The sequence below is a fragment of the Paramormyrops kingsleyae genome, chromosome 6 (assembly GCF_048594095.1).
Source record: "Paramormyrops kingsleyae isolate MSU_618 chromosome 6, PKINGS_0.4, whole genome shotgun sequence".
In the NCBI taxonomy this organism is placed as follows: Eukaryota; Metazoa; Chordata; class Actinopteri; order Osteoglossiformes; family Mormyridae; genus Paramormyrops; species Paramormyrops kingsleyae.
In genome coordinates this window covers 6,322,848-6,345,016 of record NC_132802.1, presented here as the reverse complement: position 1 = coordinate 6,345,016, position 22,169 = coordinate 6,322,848, and the positions used below count along the sequence as shown (strand labels likewise).

General features: G+C 42.9%; 1 protein-coding gene across 1 annotated transcript in view; it reads right to left on the bottom strand.

The window, feature by feature from the left end:
- gpr153 (G protein-coupled receptor 153) overlaps nt 1-22,169 on the bottom strand; it is a 39,836-nt gene that overhangs the window by 14,000 nt on the left and 3,667 nt on the right. Inside the window, exons 2-3 of the mRNA XM_023841560.2 lie at nt 9,799-10,382; nt 232-661 (exon numbers count right to left, since the gene is read on the bottom strand). Coding sequence (XP_023697328.1) covers nt 232-661; nt 9,799-10,151 — 783 coding nt within the window. The 5' untranslated portion in view covers nt 10,152-10,382. The remainder of the gene's footprint in view (nt 1-231; nt 662-9,798; nt 10,383-22,169) is intronic.

Below are 22,169 nucleotides of genomic sequence, written 5' to 3'. Positions count from 1 at the left end.
CCTGCGAGGTTCAGGGTGCCCAGCAATCTACAGAGGCCTTTGAATATGTAGAATTATAAGTAAAATTTGGGTGGGGGCACCCAAGGTGACATTTTGTCAGGAAGTCCAGAACTTCTAGCTATAGCCCTGCCCACAGGAGATGAGATGAGATGACCATGGTCCACAAACACAGAACCCCGCAACCCCTGTCTTGACAAAACCAAGCTCTAAAAATGCAGGAGGGGGACTTACAAGAACGGGAAAGCCCGTGAGGAAGTCGTAGATAAAGACGATGCCGCTGATCAGGTAGGTGATCTGGAGGGAGGTCTTGATGGGCTCTGAGCCATCGATGGAGGAACGCCGCTTTCCCTGGGCGTCCTCCACCACGATGGTGGGCACGTTGAACTTGTTCTTGTCCACACGACGGCCCGCCTGCATGGAGAATGTCTGGAAGAGGGCGATACCGATGCAGATGACGCCCATAGCCACGCTGCCGGCCACCAACAGCAAGAAGCAGACCCCGAAGCCCAAGCCGATCTCCGTGACGATGAAGCGGCAGTCCTGGGCATAGAAGCGTTCGGTGGTGTCATGCCAACCCACAGCAGGAAGTGTGGATAAGATGAAGGAGACCATCCAGATGCCCATCACTGTGTGCACCGCCTGCTTCTTGGTGTTACTCAGCCTGGACACAAATGAGAGACAAAGGGTGATGATACACAGGGCAACTTATTTAAGCAATGTTGCTGACCAGTGTTGCTTCGGCACATTCCCATTGATACTGGGCAACAAATTTCTACTTGAAAACCTAAGATTGGCAGTGGGCAACTTTTTGCAATCATCCAGATCCAGATGAGTTGCCCTTTGTCTCACCTCTTTGACAGTTGCCCGGCAACGTTACTCAATAAGGAAGCGTACTGTACTTTACTTCCTATTATATTAACCCTCAAGTTTTCCAGCCCAATTTCAGTCCTTCTCAAGCCAAAGGTCCTTTTTGTCAACCAGGAAGTTTCAAAAGCACCAGGAGCTCCTCTGATTCACATACCCACCAGAAAATCTTTACATACTTCATGCCAAAAACACTGGCAAAAAGCTTGTGTATGTAAGGCGACCAGGGTATCTCTGACAGGTTGAATATTTATATAGGTCCTAAAGGTGTCCCATTCATTCCCACTCACACAAGACTGCACGGCCAGATGCAGCACCAACTCCACCATAAAGTCAGCTGATGACACCAACAACGACGAGATGGCATGCAGAGAGATGGTGAGGCTGCTGGCAGAGTCGGCCCAGGACAGTAACTGGTGACTAAGGAAAACTAAGGAACTAGTGACTGACTTCAGGAAACAGGACACAGTTCATGCCCCCATCTACGTCAGAGAGGACACTGTGGAGAACCAGCCTCACTTTTAACCACTAGTGGATAAAGCACACAGCAGCGGCCAGTAAAATGCCCCCTCGGCACCTTCTCTTCCTCAGACACCTGAGGAAAGTCCAGATGTTCACTGCAGTCACCAGCTTGTACAGGTGTGCTGTGGGGTCCGTCCTCACAGGGTGTATTACATCCTGATATGGCAGCTACTCCCACCGGACAAGAAGGCCCTACAGTGAGTGGTGAGAACGGCGAAAACCACCATCTGCACGCAGCAGCCAGCAGTCCAAGATATTTATACTACATGCTGCCTCAGAAAGACCATGGACGTCTTCAGTCACCGGGCACTTTTCACTTTCTGTCCTCTCCCCATGAGCTAATGGCATCACTGCGTTTTCGGTACTGGGGACAACAGGGACAGATCCATTAAGCGACTGAGTCAAATCTGTCCTCTAACATCATGCTCTATGAGGTATACCTATGCACTGGCTGCTCATCCGATTCAATATTCACTGTATACTATCGTTTATGCCAATATGCGACTGAAATCATTGGCTAAAAGTTTTTTCCCCTTGGTCAGTAGGTTAGATGAGACCTGAATTCTCACGACAAGTTCAGTCATATTTTTAGAAACGGAATCCTGGAAAATATTGGGTGGGAAAAACGCCACTGTATTGAATATTGGGTGGGATGTGTTCCTCACCGTCCCCCCCTGAGTAACACTTATGGCACAAGCACAACAAGATTCAAGGGCAGTTTCTCCCTTAATGCCATAAGACTGTGTAACACATGCTAAAGTGCAGTATTAATACAATCACTGCCGTTAGCTTCCTCCCTTTTGTACAGATCTGTCCCATGCTTGTCACTTTGCCTTGTTGTTTATTTACTATTATTTATTGCTGATTCTGTAATACTGTGCAGAATTCTCTATATTCTACCTACGGCGCCACTTCAGCCAGCACCACTGTGTAGCCCCCACCCAGATGATGCGTTGGCAGGAATTCCGCACCAGTACGCTCACCCACAGTAGCTGAGGTGGTAATGGAGAATTCAGCAGTTACATACAGGGGATGATTAGGAGGCCAGATTTGAAAGGGCCACAGTGGGCAATTTTAGCCAGGACATCAGGGTACCACCCCTACTCTTTCAAAAGATGCCCAGGGATCATTTATGACCTCAGAGATTCAGGACCTCGGTTTTACGTCTCATCTGAAGGATGGGGCCATTTTTACAGTACAGTGTCCCTGTCACTGCACTGGGGCATTGGGATCCACACAGACCACAGGATGAGCTAACCTGTTGGTCTCACCAACACCTCTCCCAGTATGTAAAATTTTTATTGTATTTCATTACATTCATTTCATTGTACCTTGTAATTAAAACAATAAAACTTTGAATCTCAAATCTAACATGCAGAACATTCAAACTTCACAGATGATTAAGAGTGAGACTGAGGCTGTCACTCAGCACCACTGAGGCCATTTATAAATATGCTAGATGATGTCATATTCATATATATGACATCATACGACATGTTTATAAAAACTCATATATATGAGTTTTATCTGGACTTAAAAAACAAAGTCAAAGCCACACGTTGATATATGTGGTTGTACACATACACAGAATATATACACATATGGATTTTCACAGTAAAGCCCAGATGGAAATCTTAAATAAAATCCTGCCACCGCTCACATAACAGGAACAAAAACACAAGGCCTCATTTTCTTACTGGCCGATCCAACCCCTTCATCACCTCTTGTGTCATAAACCAGGTAAACGGAATGTATTGGGCAAAAAAGTATTGGATAATTTCCCACCATCCCGGCGAATCCACTGTGATGAAGCATGTGATACTTGAGGCAAAAAAGCAGGGGGGGGGGACTGATACTCCTTCCACATAAATGATTACATCACAAACTTAAGAAGGTCTCTGCTTGTTCAGTGTTTTGGTGCACTAGCAGGGCGTACACATGGGCTGAAAGCTGATTGGCCCCCTAGAGTGCCCCCCTCCCCTATCACTCGCTGATTCAAAGCATATCATTGGCTAAAGAGAAGGGTGGCCCCTCTATGAATTATGACTCCTCTTACGCTCCTCACCTTCAAAAAATCCTAGACTCACCCTGTGCATTGGTCTATGTTGGATTACCAGAGGGGAGGAGGCTTTTGGGGAGAGGAGAGTGGTCAACATTAGACAGATGTATGTCATTAAGCTGCTCGAATACATTTCCGTTTAAAAAAATGTACTTCTTAGTGCAGCCAGAACAGATGATGAAGCATTATTTCCTAGTCAGTGGGTGGCTTGTATAAATCTTCCTGAAGTGCTGCAGCAAAGGAACAGTCACTTACCTTTGAATGAACAGAGGTAGGTCTTCATTTATGCTTAAATTCTTTCTTGATCATTTCAGTGTGGCACCACAACAAATAAAACAGCACAGATTGATTCTAAGGTATTCAGGAAGAGAAGCAGCAATGAACCCATGCAAGTCCCGGCTGAGGAAATTGTCAGTGCAGATTTTGAAAAATGAACTGGATCGAAAAGCACCAAGATAAACAATCCAGGTCCGCATGACCATGACCTCAAGTAAACTGATGTGTCTGTTGCATGACGCAGCCAAGCAGACAGAGGCCTGCCTTTCGGGTGTGAACAGAACGCTAAAGAGAAAGCGGGGCGGCAGATCACACTCTCAGCCACTCTGCAAACGTCCTTGTCCTCACTACATCGCTACCATTCATCACTATACAGTGGCCACAAATCCTTCCCCTAGATCAGTGTTTCTCAAGCCAGTCCTCGGAGACCCCCAGATAGTCCACATTTTTGCTCCTTCCCAGCTCCCAGCCAATCAAGAACCCCGAATACCTGGTCCAGGTGTTGGAAGCTGGGAGTGAGCAAAAACATGGACTGTCTGAGGGTTTCTGATGACTGGGTTGGGAAATGCTGTTCTAATCAAAATATAGTTATGGAAAAGCTGTTTTACAGTTTTTGGAAATAACACTTTCAGGTCTTATTGTATTCACGTTGTCCTTTTAAGTTGACTTCATGACTGAGGGGCTAGTTACAGTGTTCCCTGAAAATCTGCAAGTTTCCCATCGTTATGCTATTGTTTACTGGCTGCTTCTGGACCACCTACCTCCACGGTGAGTAAGGATTACATGCTTAAAAATACCCGCATTGTTTTTCACCAATATGTTTCTCTTTAAATGTGTCGAGAAATGGTTGCTAATGTAGGGCTGATGCCAGGAATTGTCAGCTACAATATGTGACTTATAATCTGTGCGTTGCATAACTTTATGTTGCAAAAATGTCATTCTGTGAATTTGGAGTTAATATCTCATTGGTTGTTGGCAATTGACAGCTGTGTGAATAAAACTTTAAATTTTAAACCCAGACTCTACCACTTCTTTGTAAGGCTCAAGCTTCATGGATCAATAAACTTTCCCCTTGCTTAGAGCACAGGAAAACTGGAAAACATCCTCTTCAATGATACAGCATGCTAACGCAACACTCTTAGCATGGAGGCTAAAGGGAATCGGTAGGCTACACTATGCACATTAAAAGAAGAACGCTTCCTGGTAAAGTGTTTAGCAATGATGACAAATCCGAGTATAGCATCATAACCGAAGCAAGGCTGAAAACATTCCAGCTAAAACCAGCTGATGGAATCAAAATGGAAAGAACACATAGAATATGCATTAGCGATTTTAGAAGGACAGTAAAGCACAAAGGTAATGAAATACAAAGCTGAGTGTGTTTGACGTGGTCATCGTGCTGCCTTTCAAGCTAATTTCTCTTGGTGAGACTGCCGGCACATCTCTGCAAGGTAACGCTGCGGACATTTTCACCGGAGGCACAGTTATCGATCTTTGACAACCAAGCGGCTGCCGCAAGATTTGAGCACAGCAGAACCCCAAACAGCTGTTGGTGTGAGAACAGAGGAGGTGTCAATATTTACACGTTTTTGTTACTTCACTGGTTGACAGATTTGAACAAAGAAAGCCTACAATTATTAGTGAGTCTATATCAGGAAAACCGGCAATTCTGCGGAGAAACAATGACGGCTCCGTGTTGTCAATCAGCAGGCTATAAAAGGAGGTGTGAGCTCAATTTTGGAGCCCATTGATATTACAGCTATGAATGCACAATTGACGGTACATAGATTAGTATTAAGTACATCTGTGAAAACAATATAAATCACATGGCGGCAGAAGACTAATCGTAACCAAGCAGCAGTATGGTTGCAATTCTATGCCAAAGGCTTATTTCCACTGACTGAAATGTATGTTTTCTGATATTCATCCCATTGTTTATTCACAGATTTCACAAAAAAAAACCTGCTATTTCATTTACATACAATAAAGTACAAAGCAGTTTATATATATAGAACTCCTGCATCTTAGTGGTCAGTTGGTTCCATAACCCACCATAATGCTCCAAAACGTATACGTTCAATGCCCTTTTATAAAAGTGCCAGTTCCATATACACCTATTCCCAACCTGTCGTATACTTTAAATTATGCCTAGATTACAGAACTATGCAATGTAAATTCTATGTAAGTTGTTATAATTAATTGTTTGGGAAGAAATTCCAAAAAACATTGCATATTTCGAAGCACAATCATACAAAACCACATTATCGAAAACCGTGTAAAATGCGGGCCGACTGCATACACCGATGAGCCAAAACATTACGTCCAACCCCACGTGTAGAGAGTAATGACACATGTCAGGGTCTGGGGTATATTAGACGGTAAGCTGACATTCGGGAACTGATAGTCAGAATGCTGAATGCAGAAGGAATGGGCAGCGGTAAAGATCTGAGTGACTCTGACGAGGGCCAAATCACTATGGTCAGATGACTGTGTCAGAGCATCTGGGTCAGAGCCAGGCATGTGGGGTGTTCACTGTGAGCCGTGGTGAGATCCTGCCAACAGCAGTCTGATGCGGGAAAAGCCACGAACTGCCGACTGGGTGTTGGGTGGCCAAGACTCATATAATGACTCCTCTTTTTGCACTAAAGCCATATGCTACCGTGCCATTTGCGCAATTCTATCTATGCACTTTAAGGTCATTTGTCTTTGCACTGATGTATCACGTTCACAATGCCACTGTCCAGCTCAATTTCAGTACCTCAGTTAGTCACTAAATCATCTATGGAGACTTGTACGTGTTGATATATATATATATATATCTGTATTCTATGTATGTGTCATTTATGTATAATGTATGTCATATATGTCTAAATTATGTATGACGCCTCCCCTCCTCCTTCCCTGCCCCCCAAAGTCTCGCATGTTGCCATGTTCCTGTGAAGCCGCAACTCTTTTCATTCACATATGTGCCTGCACATTCTGTTAATGGCAATAAACTCAAATTGAAATGAACTGAATTGAAGACTCGTTGATGCGGGATGGGAATGAAGGCTGTTCTGTGTGGCACAAACCAACAGAAGGGCCACTTTGGCTGAAACGGCGGATCGTTTTGATGATGATCATAGCAGTAACGTGACACGACCAACAGGGCATCGAGCCCGAGACACCAGTTTACCAAAGATCTAATTTTTAAACTGTGGGAAGAAACCACAGTTAATTACATTAATTACATTTAAACGCTTGCCTGCCCCCCACCGCCACATAGAACAGGCTTTCACATGCTTACTTATGTGTTGCCATTATATAATGTAGTGATCAAAATTCCTGTAACCCTCGAGTTTTATTTTTCTAATCTAAATAAATGCTTAAAAAAGTCTTAATAAGGTGAGCCGAGCCGAGCTGTGAATTGGGGCTGCAACAAATATTTGATCATTTCAATACATTCGAAAATTAATGTTTTGGATAAAAATATATGTCTTCGGTAATGGTCTGTAATGGCTGCCTGGACACGTCCACAAACTGGAGAGTCTCAAGACTCGAAGATCAGTCTATTATCTTCTGGAAATAGTGACAATATCTGGCATGTCGATTAAAACAGAGAGAAATATGTCAGATGGAAGCTAAGAGGATTGGCCATAAGAGTCACTGGTCTGGCAATTTTTTCACACAAGTGGGGACAGTTATGTGCAGTGTGAAATATGTGAACGATTTAATTTGCATTAATTTTAAATACATAATGATATATAAAATGTGTAGTACTGTGCAAAGAAAATTGTTTAAAGCTATTTATATTAAACAACCCATTGTAACAGCCTAAGACTTTTACACAGAACTTTGTAAGAAATATATAGTATGTATATTAAATAACATGAAAATTCTATTAAACATAAAATATACCCCCATTCAACAGAAAAATATACTCAAACAAATCATTTACTTATTCTTGCTCAACCAAGAGTTGTCATTACAAGCTCTTGCTCTTATAGTGTCAAGTATATGACCGAATTATTTTCATTAAACTATCAGAATATTCTATAGAATCTGAAGAAACAGAATATCAAAATTTTAGATCATTGCAGCCCTACTTTCAAGTAATTAATGTGCTGCAGAGTATGGCATTCTGTGATTTGTAGCCCATATTTTTTAATGTAAATCCAGATAACCTTTGTATTCTATTAACCTGTTTTATTGCTTTTGCATAATGAATGTCATGACTAAGCCAGATGGACGGACACATCCAAGAAGACTTCTAATCTATGAAAGATCAACTTAGCATTTACAGTGGAATCCAGTCTGTATTACACTGGGCGGTTACACTGAACACCCGACTCAGACCCAAACTCCTTTCACGATCCCTTTGAGATTCAGAACGTATGAGTGACAGAAACAGATCAATAAGGGGTTGTAAATTTTACTGCGGTGCCTCTTGCTAAATTGAAATTATAACAGAACAATGGAATAACAGGAACACTAGGTGTGGTCACACAGCATGTCTAAAAAATATTAGAAGTCTGGATTAAAACTGCAATTAGCTTATTAACTTCAGTTACGTTTACAGAGATCTGATTCTGTGTGGTACCGTGCGGATGACAAACTAGACGTTTGATTTGATGAGTGCAGTTTTTCGGACACTGAAAAATCATCTAATCCATGGTGATGAAGCGTGAGTCGTCAGATGAGGCTCACAGTTATTCAGCTGCTCTACATTCCAGTCCTTGCCTATGGTCATTACCTGTGGGCGATGACTGAAAGAGCCCGGTTACGCATATAAGTGGCCTAAATGAGGTTCCTGAACAGGGCTGCTGGATTCACTCTCTGTGATTGTAGGAAGAGTGTAGAGACCTGGAGAAGCTGGGAACAGAGACGCTGCTTCTTCAGATCGAGATGTCTGGGCATCTTATGACAGGGCACCTTATAACAGCCCCCCAGAGAGCGGATCCAAGCGCATCCTACACCCAGGATATACTGGTGAGATTACATCTGGCTTGCAAACACTCAAGGATCCCCTAAGATAAGCTAGAGTCTGTGGCCATGGAAAAGAAAGTTAGGATCTGCTCTGTCATCAGACTCCCTCTCCACCTTCATGAAACACCTCAAGACCCATCAGTCCCAGGAATTCCTCCACTAGACTGATACTATACTGATACTACCCTGCTCCCTGAATGTTCTTAGTGTTGCACTTTCTGATCATTGAATAGTCTTACTAGGTTCCTGCTTTGTTTGGAGGATGCCGTGCGGCTCGCGATCCACTGTGCGTACGTTTGTACCAGGGCATTCACTGGAACCTCTGCCTAGTCGTACTTATGCTTAATTGATTCCTTGACACCACGTATGTTTGTAATGTGCTATTTGCCAGAAGTGTGTGTCACTTTGGACAAAAGCATCTGTAAAATTAAAATAGATGCAAATATAAAAGATGTGCTTAACAAAACATTTTAATGTCAAGCAAATCAGCTTTTACATGATGTGTAATTCAAGGAAACTGAGCAGCCTCCCGCATGACCCTGATCAGGATAAGCTGTTTCAGAATGAAAGGATGGATAGATTGATGGAGGGATGGATGGATGGATTTTTATGATAGAGCATAAGTGGCCTGAAAATTAGTCTAAAATGCTGGCATCTTTTTTTTCATATGAATGTTTTGCACAGTAAAATACAAGAAACAGTTTAGTGCACAATATAACAAAAACAGTCAGAATCCAGTCAACCAGGAATTCCCTGCTGTCTGTTGAATGATTTTAGTGTTTTTAATATTCCGCCCTCTTCAGCTGAACTAGCAGGAGTCTGACACATTTTCACTGGGGAGAGCAAAACTCATTATGCAGAAAACAGGGGATGACCTGAGAAAGATTATTAAACCCAAGTCATTAGAGGTCATGACCAAGCAGATATATCATCCTTATAATTTATCTGTGATCTAACACGAATATTTACAGATATTTTTAGGCGTTATTTTTCAGGAAGATTACTCAACAGCTTTCCTCAAAGGTTTCCTTTCACTTTTAGTTGTTTTCCATCCTAATCAGTCTTAATGTATTGACCACAGCTGTAACTGCCTGGAATGTTCTCATCCTCACCTGTAGTTGACAGGCCAGCGCACCATCCACATGCGGTGGTAGGAGAGGGAGGTGACGGAGAAGCAGGTGACCAGGGTGAGTGTGTAGAAGGTGGAGACGAAGACCTTGCAGAGCCCCTCGTTCCACTCGTAGGTGGAGTAGTGGCGACGCAGCTGGATGACGGAGTACATGGTGACGGGGATGCCCATGTTCAGGATGTGGGTGCCGGCCAGCATGCAGAGTAGGAACTCCAGGGGCTTCCACTTCTTCTGCTTAGCGCTGATGCTCAGGATGGCCCAGCCATTGGCCAGGATGGACACCCCCGAGCACACCAGCCAGGCCAGCGCGCTGTCGTCGAAGGCCTCATCCCTCATGGTGGGGGCGTGGCGGATGGGGGGGGCAGTGCCAAGAGCCGGCGGCGTGGGCGGAGTGAGGCGAGGAAGCGGTGTCGTCGGGGCAGCTTCAGCATCCTACTGGGCCGGACGGAGCTTCTCCAGGGGCCGACGGAGCTGAGCCGAGGGCATGACGGATAGAGAAGAACAGGGGGGCCGGGCCGTGCACAGAGGGCCGCCGTATCCCCAGGCCGAGGGAGGGCGCCAGGAGTCCTGAGGGAAGCAAGGATGGAATTTAACTCTCTGCCCAGGTGGGCCCGTTTTCTGCACCACACACAAAACATTAGTGTTGGCCAAATGAAGCTTCATGAACCACATGCTGTGTTTTCTGACCCCACTAGATGGTGCTGTCTTCAAAAGGGCTCAAAGCAAGCACCAACACCAGACAAGAGCACCATCTAGTGGGCTCAAAAAGTACAGCAAACGGTTCATGTGGCATTGTTTTGTCCATCACTAGTACTATATTAAATGCTATAATACTCTGAGAAGAAACATCACGAAAAAGCCCAAGTTAGACCAAGAAGCTCTGCCTCTGAGAATAAAGCGTCTAGAATAGGTAAAAGTTCACCTTTGTGTCCGCAGTTTAATTGAAACATTTAGGATAAATAGCTACTTTTAAAATACATGGTAAGCTTCTTAAGTGTAAAGAGTCTAAATTAAGGCCAAAACATACATTTTAAAAATAGACAATAGACAATAGACAGTAAGTTTTCAAGAAAGACTGAAAACCATTTAAGATGTTTAAGACAGCGGATTTACATTCAGCTTGGCCTATAATGCAAATCTAAGAAATGAAGCAATTCTGTTTTATAGGCTACATCTGCAAATATAGTTTCAGTGTTTGGAAGAATTAAAAACATACTGAAGTCTGGTTTATTCTTTTTTATATGTATTTGTTCAATCTAGGGGAGACTATGCAATCCAAGTTGCATGTGTGGCTTTTCTTATAATATATAAGCAATGAAGGAATTTTATTTACTGCCAACTTCAAGGTCTGGGACTCAGCTCTAACACTGAGGAGTTGATTCCAAACCCCTGACCGGGAACACCTGGAAAGCAGGACTGAGATGGGCTGTTACTTTTGCCTGAGTCTGACATCCATATGCAAAATGTCCCACTGAGTCACAGCAAGAGAATTTTCTGGAATTAAAATGTTGCTTGTGCAATAGTATGATAAAGTAATTTTAAAATGTGGCATTATGGGTAATTAAAGCTATTACTTCATGTTTTAATGTGTATAATGTATTTCATTTTGTTTAGAAATAATTTTATTTCTATAAAATGACAAGAAAATAATACGGAATATACAGTGAATTTATTTCGGGTTGTTTACTCCATCGTACCACCATATCTGTATTTGGCAGGCAGTGTCGAAGGAGACATCCTTGCTAGTAACGTGAAAATAACCTGATGGTTCCAATAGAGAAGGAAATTTATTTTGAGATTTGTTGCGGATCGTGATGATTTCTGATATGGTTCTAAATAAAACAAGATTAAGATTTCTGCTCAAAATGGCTTGTCCACTAAATATAATTTCTTGCAGATGCTGGATCTACAAAACAGGTCTCTGCAGGGTATTGGAGACATCTCACGCTATCTGTACTCTATCTCTAGATATCTTAAAATAAGATTATTGGAAAACAGTTTCTTCTCCTGGGCACCACCGATCACATATCACAGTCTGTTTTTTACAGCTATTTATTGATCCAGTATCAATTTTGGCATAAATAATTTAAAAGTCTAAAAATGTGTACTCATGCCAGACTGCTTCCCTTCCCAGGACCCATAACCCATTTTTCCTTCCATGTTTCCCTCATGCAGAAGCCAATAATGCTGGCCTTCATTTTTGCTGCACTCCAAAGTCCTGTTAAACCCATTACCCTGATAAACTACCCACTCCAATCTTCCATCTCTGTCTCACGTGGTTCTGTTTAAAATTCACTACAGTCAGTACAATAATCTACAATAACTTTAAAGTGGAATATCAAATACCACTAAAAACTACATACATTAAGGACATACTCAGTAATACTTAATTAAATGATAAGGTTCAACCTCAAACCTCTTATCCTGCTCAGAGTCACTGGGGGTGGGGGGGCTTGTAGCCTATCCCAGGCAACATATGACAAAAGGAAGGGGTTTTCCCTGGGTGGGATGCCAGTCCATTGCAGAACTCATACACACGTCATACTGTATGACCAAAGATGCCAATCAGCCTATTTGCAAGGCAGCAGTGCTCCCCAATGAAAAGCCACCATGTCACCCAAAGCGATAACGTGACGTGATTAAATGCGGCTGAGAAATCAGCAGACTGAGAAAAAGAAAACATTTTTTGGTTGGAAGAACCTCCCATTATTTTTAGAATCTCAGTAAGCTTCATATTGCATCATACGAATCCCAGATGGGAAAGTTGTCAGATAGGGTGACAAAGTTCCTAAAATCTGACAGGTGAGATGGTGAGAAAGAAATCCCGTGGCAGCAAAACCTAAAAATAGCTGAGAGCTCTCCTTAAAAACAGTCAAAAGCCTCATTAAAACAATCAAGAGCCGTCCGTAAAAATAATCTGAAGTACTTCATATAAACACTCCCATAATCAAACAATCCTACTTACGCACAGCTCACTCTTCTTGGAACCAGAGAAAAGACACAGAAAACATTAAAACCAATGGATCCCAGTCTTCTTTTGAGTCAGGGGTCAGAGAGATCGTGGCAAACAAGCAGAGAGTTCGATCAGAATACCCTGTCCTACGTTATGGATATTGCCTCAGCCTCAGGCAGGAAACAGTGCTAAACTTCCACCTACGAGTGGCACCAAAGTCAGCAAGATGCTTTCCTTGCCATATGAATCATGAAGTACAACTGGATCAAGGATACTGAATTGGGAAGAAGAAGCCCTAATTAATACTTTATTGATCCCCATGGGGAAATCTTTACACCTCCTTCAACTTGCTCTTTTTTTGTCCACAAAGGGCAACCACCCATCGCAGCACCCAGGGAGCTGGGGGTTAAGGGTCTTGCTCAAGGACCCTCAAATGCAATTGCTATTTTGCACGCTACTTTGTATATCTGTATATAACTCTTTTTATTTTTTTATTACCTGTGTCTTGTCTTGTCACTGTCTTTCTGTCTTTCTGTTGCACTGTAGAGTTCTGTCACTACAACAAATTCCTCGTATGTGTCAACATACCTGGCAATAAAGCTTATTCTGATATGCTGAGACTGGGCTTGAACCAGTAACCTTTGGATTACAACCACAGAGGCTCAGCCCACTGAGCCACACGCTGCCCGCTAATTAATTAGCAATGCATTACTTGCATCATGCCTGTGTATTGGTGTTACACACCTAGACATAATGTTTGCTTGTTGACAATGTGATGAGCATTTAAAAAAACTGATATACATTTGCATACCGTTATAAGTAGAGTTTGTTGTTACCTGACTTATAATTCAGGAAAATGTTTTATGGGGCAAACAGCCCTTTCTGATTTAGGGTCAGTCAATAGCTAATGCATGAACATGTGGGAGGTCAGGTGACCTGCATTAAACAGCTCCAACTCCGCTTCTTTATGAAGCTGCTCCAGATGCCATTCATAAATCTGCGCGGCGCACGCGCAACCCACGGGCAGATGTGTGCATCCCAGCCGAATTTTCCTTCCATCACCTTCATTTCTGCTGCTAACCCAGGAGTATAACGACAACAATGATATAAAATCACGTTTTCATTAAAACGCATTTGGGGAATCAGTTTTCTCAGCATTCTTTTCTAGGGCAGGTGTTAAACTTCAAAAAGAACCAAATGCGTTACGTTTATTAAATAATGACAGGGACGTCTACAACTACATGATCTTATGAGGAAACTGGGATACAAATGTATACACTATACTGGCAAAGGAATATTACTCTAGCTAAACACACTTGAAGGGCGTCTTTGTGCAGTTCCATTGCCAGCGAATTGTTCCTTCAGAAGACTGCTATCTGCCAACACCAGATTTCACAGCAGACTCTGAAGACCTCACAGGAACCTCAGATGTGGCCTGCTTGTGGCACAGGGTGAACAGCGGATGGAGACAACAGTTTAGCATCTGATCCTGGTTCAGACTGGGCCACAAACGCTTTTGGCAAAAAAACAGGCTGTACCGCTCGCAAACACGTGGACTACTACGAGGAAAATTCAGTGTACTGAAAAACTTGATATATGACATGGGGAGACAATGGAGGGCTGGAGGTTTATGGGGACTTTCCAGGCACAAGGGGAGGGGTCTGAGCAAAGTGAAAAAAAAAAAAGCTGGCCTTCTGGCAGGGGGGAAACGCGAAGACGCAGCAAGCTTCATAGCGCGGGTTACTGGAGGAGAAACATAACGGAACACGGCACTGCACTGCTAACACCTGGGAACAAAGGGCACGTGGAAGCAGGGGCATAACTTTGGGTTGACATGGGGGGGGGGGTGGTTGAGGTCTCCACACATTTATGGTGGTCCAGGGGGTTGTATTGGCTTATTTTGATTACTGGGGGGGGGTCCTAACCCCCATCCCCCCATATTTACGCCCATGAGTAGAAGACATCAATGCGAATGAGCTGGCGACCCCTGCTGGCCCGGAGGGAACCGCCGCCCACATTGTCACATCCCCAGAATAAGGCTCTGATTCGATGGGAGAGTCTATGCATGTTTACCAGGGGGATGCTGGCTATTTTGACATCACTATTAGTATTTAATGGAACAGTATGTCCTTAACAAGAAGCTCTGATTTTCTGGAAACTTGTTTATCTCATGGTATTTCAAATCAAGATTTGTTCTTGTTTATACATATACACCATATAATTATTACTACATGAAACCAATCTCGTAGAATGGTTTGGCTGCATATTGGTCTTTTTAACTATATTTAAATCCATTTTTAATGGATTTGCATTTATGACCACAAGTAAGCATGTACATTACATCTCAAAAGTTAAAGTTACATCTCAATTGGTAGCTATACTGTTACTTTTGACTAGATATATATGGTTAAGATTTCCCCTGGGATCAATAAAGTCAATCTTAATCTTAGTCTGAATCTTACATGACTTCATATAGCATTAACCTGTGACAATGAAGCTGTACGAGACTGATTAGATCCATTTGAACCAGGAACAGCCAGTCAAATGTCCAGGCACCGTTTCATTTTGCTGTCAGTCCATCTGCTGCAGACTGCTAATTATCCACATCAGACACTGACACAATGGTGCTGCTCACAGGAGTGTACGCAGACATTTCACAGAGGCTTTTCCCCACCACAGACGACAGTGAGTCTGCACAGTGAGACCTTTTAAGGGATTTTCCTTGGATCTGAGTTCCCGCTGGGCAGCTCTTCCTTTCACCTTTCAATTATCATTATGGCCTTTTGAATAAGACACAGGGGTGGATAGGTCTGGTCCAGAAAGTTAAAATCCAGACCAAGATTTTGTTTCAACCAAACAGTTGAGTTTTCTTTGACTAACTTTTTATACTCAATTGGTTGGTTGAAACAAAATCTTGGCCTGGATTTTTACTTTCTGGACTGGAATTGCCCACCTCTGACCTGACCTGGGCGAAAAATTGATCACCTAGTATAAGGAACAGAATGCAGGTCTATTTTCAGCAAATGCATGTGGACAAAGCAGTCATTTAAACTGGACACGTTTGAGCAACATTGTTTCCTTCAGTGTTCAGAGAACATAAAAAGTAATAATTCAGTTTTAATTTGTTTGTAATACTCATTTGATGCCTTGAGATTCTGTGCATGGATTAAAAAGCTTACTGGTATTAACAGGCCCAAGTATTCCTGCTCTTTTTACAAACCAATTTTTAAGCCGTATTCAAGAGACACAGTCCAATTAAGGGAATAACTGAGTGCTGTGTGTCAAGTACCTTAGCCGGAGAACATTATGATCTTTGTCCAAGGACGTAGTTGGGTATGGATGGTTGGGACACATCCCTACCTATACTGTGGGAACACTGTGTGTGTTTTGGGGGGTAGGGAGGTTGGGGCTGATATGGTCCCTACCAATGTTGAAACCAAACCTATACCCTTGAATCTGTCCATCGACATTACTAACTGGCCTGAACTACTTCTGTGCCCTTGGGCAAGTCAACCTGAACTGTATTATCTGCCTCAATGCTCTATCTGCCTCGCCTGTAAGTCTCTTTCGGACAAGCGTCTGCAAAATAAATCAATGCAAATGTAAATATGGGGTGTAAGATAAGTTGAGTAGCTCTGAGGAGACATCACAAGCTACAAGCTAATACGGAAAATAAATGCAAAATGCTGGTAAAACGCTACACAGTTTCCTTCAATCGTTGCTGCATCAGCACTGAACTGCACCATTTACTTCTCACAGCACCTAAAATTGCTTATTATTTACTGTGAAGGAAAGTCTGAATATGCACAATTAAAGGCTAAAAATTGATAACAAATCATGGGCAAGTTGGTGGACAGGCAAAAAATGAAATCAGAATGATCACAGTTGAAAACCATTTGCAGGCATTGATTTTTTTTGTAGTTTATGGTCTAAAGGGGAAAACGTTTAGTCAGCATGGGGCTGGATTAAGGAGGTGAGTTGGGCTTTTGCCTCACCCTGCTTGTCATGATGTCATTACTCTCCTTCTCTTTACTTCAAGTGAGCTGAGGATCAGTCACTTCTCCATTTTACTGATACCGCCCAAATCCGATAATCAACCCCAGAATCACCAACGAGGCGCCAGCCCGCACGCGGCTCAGAGCCCGCCGAAGCCGGTCTGTTACGAAACATTTTCATCTGCTTTCATCACCTGAATTGTGCTCGTCGCAGAATCCTCAGATGTATTTCAATCACTGATACGGCAATCATATTAAAAAACAGAAATATGATATCAAATCCAAGAGAGTGTGGGCTGTACAGCTCTCTCTTGGATGAGGTTCACGCCAAAGTGAAGCAAGAGGACTGAGTGGTGAATAAAATCTAAAAACTCAAGCCCAGCCCTGGCGTCAGCTACGGAATGTAGATGAAGGCTGAGGAGTCTAAGATTTTCATCTCATCTCTATTTTTACAGTACTAATTAAGACTCCAGAAATATTGCATAAGGGACCTAGATTTAATTTAATATCCACCTATTCTTGGGATGATTAATTCATCGTCTTGCAAAGGCTTTAGGTCTTATGTTAAAAATAATGAACAGCAGGCAAACTATATGCACAGTCTACAAACAATTAAGCAACACTCTCACTTGTGAGGAAGTACATTAGCATCAGCATCGCGGTTATATAATAACACGACGAAAGTTTCGTAAGAACAGTCAGCAAGTGCCGTATTCATTGGCTATATCTGAGGAAATGAAAGCCTGGACAAAACATGTAGAAGATAAATCTGCTGCAGTCTTGGTTGATATATAGTATTCAGATCCACAGGGCGTGGGACTGTCTTGTGCTGTCAGTCAGCATCTGATCCAACCCATTTTGGCTAATTTATCAGTTCCCAGTGGGTTAAAGCCACACACAGTCATACCGTCCCACTCTGGATTAATATTAAACTGCACCAGGAGTATTGAACTTCTCTGTACCCATCCAACCGGACAGGGCGACGACGTGTGATACTGACCTATATATCCCCTCAGATCAGATCTGGGGGGTCCTTCTAGGAGACCCTGTAACCCCCCCCCTTTTCAGAGAGACGTGCTCCGGTGCTGCCTGACAACATGAGTCTGCCGTGCAGCTGATCCCAGAGTTAGGAGACATGCTGGTCGGTCCAGAATTTTAGGCCCAGCACTTTAGGTCTTGGGCTCAAATCCCGTCTGGGGCAAAAAAAAAACAAACATATCTCCAAAACCCTTAGCAAAGACAACTATTATCACCGTCCCCCCCCCAAATTCTCCAGGGGTGCCAAATAAATAGCTGACCCAGTGCCTGAACCACAAGCAAGCTTCTCTCTCAACTGTATATCTCAAAGGAGAACTGGATGAAATACGAAGAAAGTAAACATTCCATTGTTTCAATTTTTCTTTTAAGTACAGCGCATACTTTGTTCGCTTCCCTTTTCAGTTTGTTCATCTTACTGCATCGACAGGGGGCGAAACCCTGAGGACAGGGTCCTAACTGAACCCCTCTGTGTGTAATCACAATGATACACGGACCCATGGTGACAGTGAGGCATGTGCAGTGAGGCATGTTTGCCACCACAGTGGGGCAGACAATCCCCCACACTGCATGGTGATAGCGCATCATAACACCAGGAATCCAAACAGGAGAGGCAGCACACCTCAAGGATCTCCGCTCAGAACACATAGCCAACCTGAGTCACTGGGTTTAGTGGAACACATCTCTGGACCTTGCAGCCAGCCAAGGTTAACTGCTCCTACAAGAATAATTGTGAGTTGCTTTCCAGTGCTTCCAAAGAACTTTATGATAACAAATACAATCATTCTGGAAACACACACTAGCTGTAAGAGTGGAAAACCTCTGCCCAATGTCTGATAGGTCACTGATCCTGCATTACAAATGAGCCTGAAACCCTCACACAGCTCCACAGGGATCACCAGTAAGGATTTATTTTCTGAAAGACCCAAGCAGGTGAGACACCAGGTCGATACTGTGTTTCTTTTTTTTTTAAATAGGATGGCTGCTTTGCAACAGAGGAGCCTTAGATTCGGGAATTATAGTGCCATGCTGCTGTTGATTCACCAGCAGTCATCACTCCTATTCTGCTGTTAGGCTGAATGAGAATTGAGGCATCAAACCGTTTTGTACAAATGTGCAGTGGGTGATTTTCAGCGACCATGTCGGCCTCAAGACCATGTGGATCCAGGCCGCCGTCATCCCAGTGAAAAACTGACACCCGAGTGCTGGCTTTACGCCGTGACGCTCAGCTCTCATTCAGACTTACAGCATCAGCACCTGGTCAAAGCATGTGAAGAAGCCACTTGGAAAGTTATATACACTCACCTAAAGGATTATTAGGAACATCATACTAATACGGTGTTTGACCCCCTTTCGCCTTCAGAACTGCCTTAATTCTACGTGGCATTGATTCAACAAGGTGCTGAAAGCATTCTTTAGAAATGTTGGCCCATATTGATAGGATAGCATCTTGCAGTTGATGGAGATTTGTGGGATGCACATCCAGGGCACGAAGCTCCTGTTCCAGCACATCCCAAAGATGCTCTATTGGGTTGAGATCTGGTGAGTGTGGGGGCCATTTTAGTACAGTGAACTCATTGTCATGTTCAAGAAACCAATTTGAAATGATTCGAGCTTTGTGACATGGTGCATTATCCTGCTGGAAGTAGCCATCAGAGGATGGGTACATGGTGGTCATAAAGGGATGGACATGGTCAGAAACAATGCTCAGGTAGACCGTGGCATTTAAACGATGCCCAATTGGCACTAAGGGGCCTAAAGTGTGCCAAGAAAACATCCCCCACACCATTACACCACCACCACCAGCCTGCACAGTGGTAACAAGGCATGATGGATCCATGTTCTCATTCTGTTCACGCCAAATTCTGACTCTACCATTTGAATGTCTCAACAGAAATCGAGACTCATCAGACCAGGCAACATTTTTCCAGTCTTCAACTGTCCAATTTTGGTGAGCTCGTGCAAATTGTAGCCTCTTTTTCCTATTTGTAGTGAAGATGAGTGGTACCCGGTGGGGTCTTCTGCTGTTGTAACCCATCCGCCTCAAGGTTGTGCGTGTTGTGGCTTCACAAATGCTTTGCTGCATACCTAGGTTGTAAGGAGTGGTTATTTCAGTCAAAGTTGCTCTTCTATCAGCTTGAATCAGTCGGCCCATTCTCCTCTGACCTCTAGCATCAACAATGCATTTTCGCCAACAGGACTGCCGCATACTGGATGTTTTTCCCTTTGCACACCATTCTTTGTAAACCCTAGAAATGGTTGTGCGTGAAAATCCCAGTAACTGAGCAGATTGTGAAATACTCAGACCGGCCCTTCTGGCACCAACAACCATGCCACGCTCAAAATTGCTTAAATCACCTTTCTTTCCCATTCTGACATTCAGTTTGGAGTTCAGGAGATTGTCTTGACCAGGACCACACCCCTAAATGCATTGAAGCAACTCCCATGTGATTGGTTGATTAGAATATTGCATTAATGAGAAATTGAACAGGTGTTCCTAATAATCCTTTAGGTGAGTGTATATTCGTAGAAGTAATAATGTACTACCTAGGAAACTGTGGTTAATTCTGTATTACTTAAAAATACCCTGCATAAATTACATGTTACTTTGGCATCATCTACTAATTCTACAAAAATAAATAAAGTAGGTTAATATATACGCTTCTCTGTCATGATGGGGCTGTTGCGCATGGTATAAGAACAGAAGCACAGCGGAGAGCCGTCACGGCCGAGTCCAAAATCTTTAAACCTCTGGCTCCGATTAACAATATTTACAGTGTGGTCATGATTTGTGATGGTGTCATTTTTAAAAGTGAAATAATGTGTGCAAGTAACACAAATCATTTTCTGGTATGAAAAATGTACTGAAAGTTAAAAAGCGTAACAGATGAGAGAAAAGTTGAATATTTTGATTAACACATCATGAGGTGGAGTGTGGTTTTGTGGGTTAGGGCTCTGCCTGTGATCAGAATGTCGTTAGTTCAATTCCCATGGTCGGTAGAGTGATTTTGGCCCTTAACCGCAATTGCCCCAGGGACTGGCTAGCCTTGCTTTGTTAATCGGACATTGCTTTGGATAAAAGCTTTTACTAAATATATGTAACTTTATTTTCAATCAATCCTTTATTATTGAATCATTTTGATTTTCTACCCATCCTCTTGTCTCTTGTATCAGGTATAGGATTCAGGGATTTGAAAGTTGCCCGAAGAACCATGTGACATACGTGAGTTCAGACCTAGATTTTGGTTTCCTTAAAATGTACCCCGTTTTCTGCCTTAAATATTCCATTCCTGGAAAATGTCACTTGAATTCAACAAGTCTGCTGATGAAGGTACAGACTGGCCATGGAAAATCCTGTTGGGTTGTCATGACAACCTACCTGGATACAACCACTGGCCCCACACACATCCAGCATGCATACACACCATTAAAGAGAACATATACACAGAACTATAAAGATTTTAGACTATTTTGCCAATAAAAACCAAATCAAGTTACATATTTTAGGTGGAAACATTAGAAGAACCATTCTTCAGCCCTTCAGTTCCATTTTACACTAGCTTCCCAAATTACTGTAATACAGCAACACTTTCAAATATTTCAACAAAAATGAAAAATAACACCAATGTTCCGCAAAACCGGTATCTTGGTGGTTAGCGCTGTTGCCTCATACCTCAAGGGGTTGTGGGTTCGAATCCTGCCACCTCACCTCTCTCTAGTTTGACGTATGTTCTTCCCACAAGCCTAAGGCATGTGTTTAGGGTAAGTGGTGTCTCTACACTGCCCATGTGGTGTGCATGTACCCTGCAAAGAGTGGCAACCTGTCTAGGGTGCATGGGATAAAGCAGGTTCCAGGTAGACCAGGTTACATTCCACAGAATCATCACTGCTCATATACGATACACTGATCAATAACAGATGCATGAAAAGCACATTTAAAATCGATTTATGTTTAAGGTTTGTATTTAAAAACAACAAATCAATGATGGTGATTTATTTACTGTTTGCAGGAGTATGAGTATGGGTACATTGGAACGCTTCTTTTCACATATCCCATCTTGACACATGGTTGAGAGCAAAGCCTGGGGTCCGTGCATTTATCCAGCACCCTAAACTGTCAGAAAAGTACCAATTTGTACCTTTGAGGGTACAATTACTGAACACTGGGACTGTACCCTCAAGGGCCTGCCAACTGTACCCTAGCTATAAGTAAATATTCATTTTAAGGTACATTTTTTTCACCACTGGGGGTACGTTATTGTTGTTTGTACCACGGGGAGAACACTTGCACCAGAGCGGTACCCTTTTTTCTGACCGTGCAGGGGGCTGAAGTCCTTGCTCAAAGCACCAACAGAGATGTGACAATTCTGC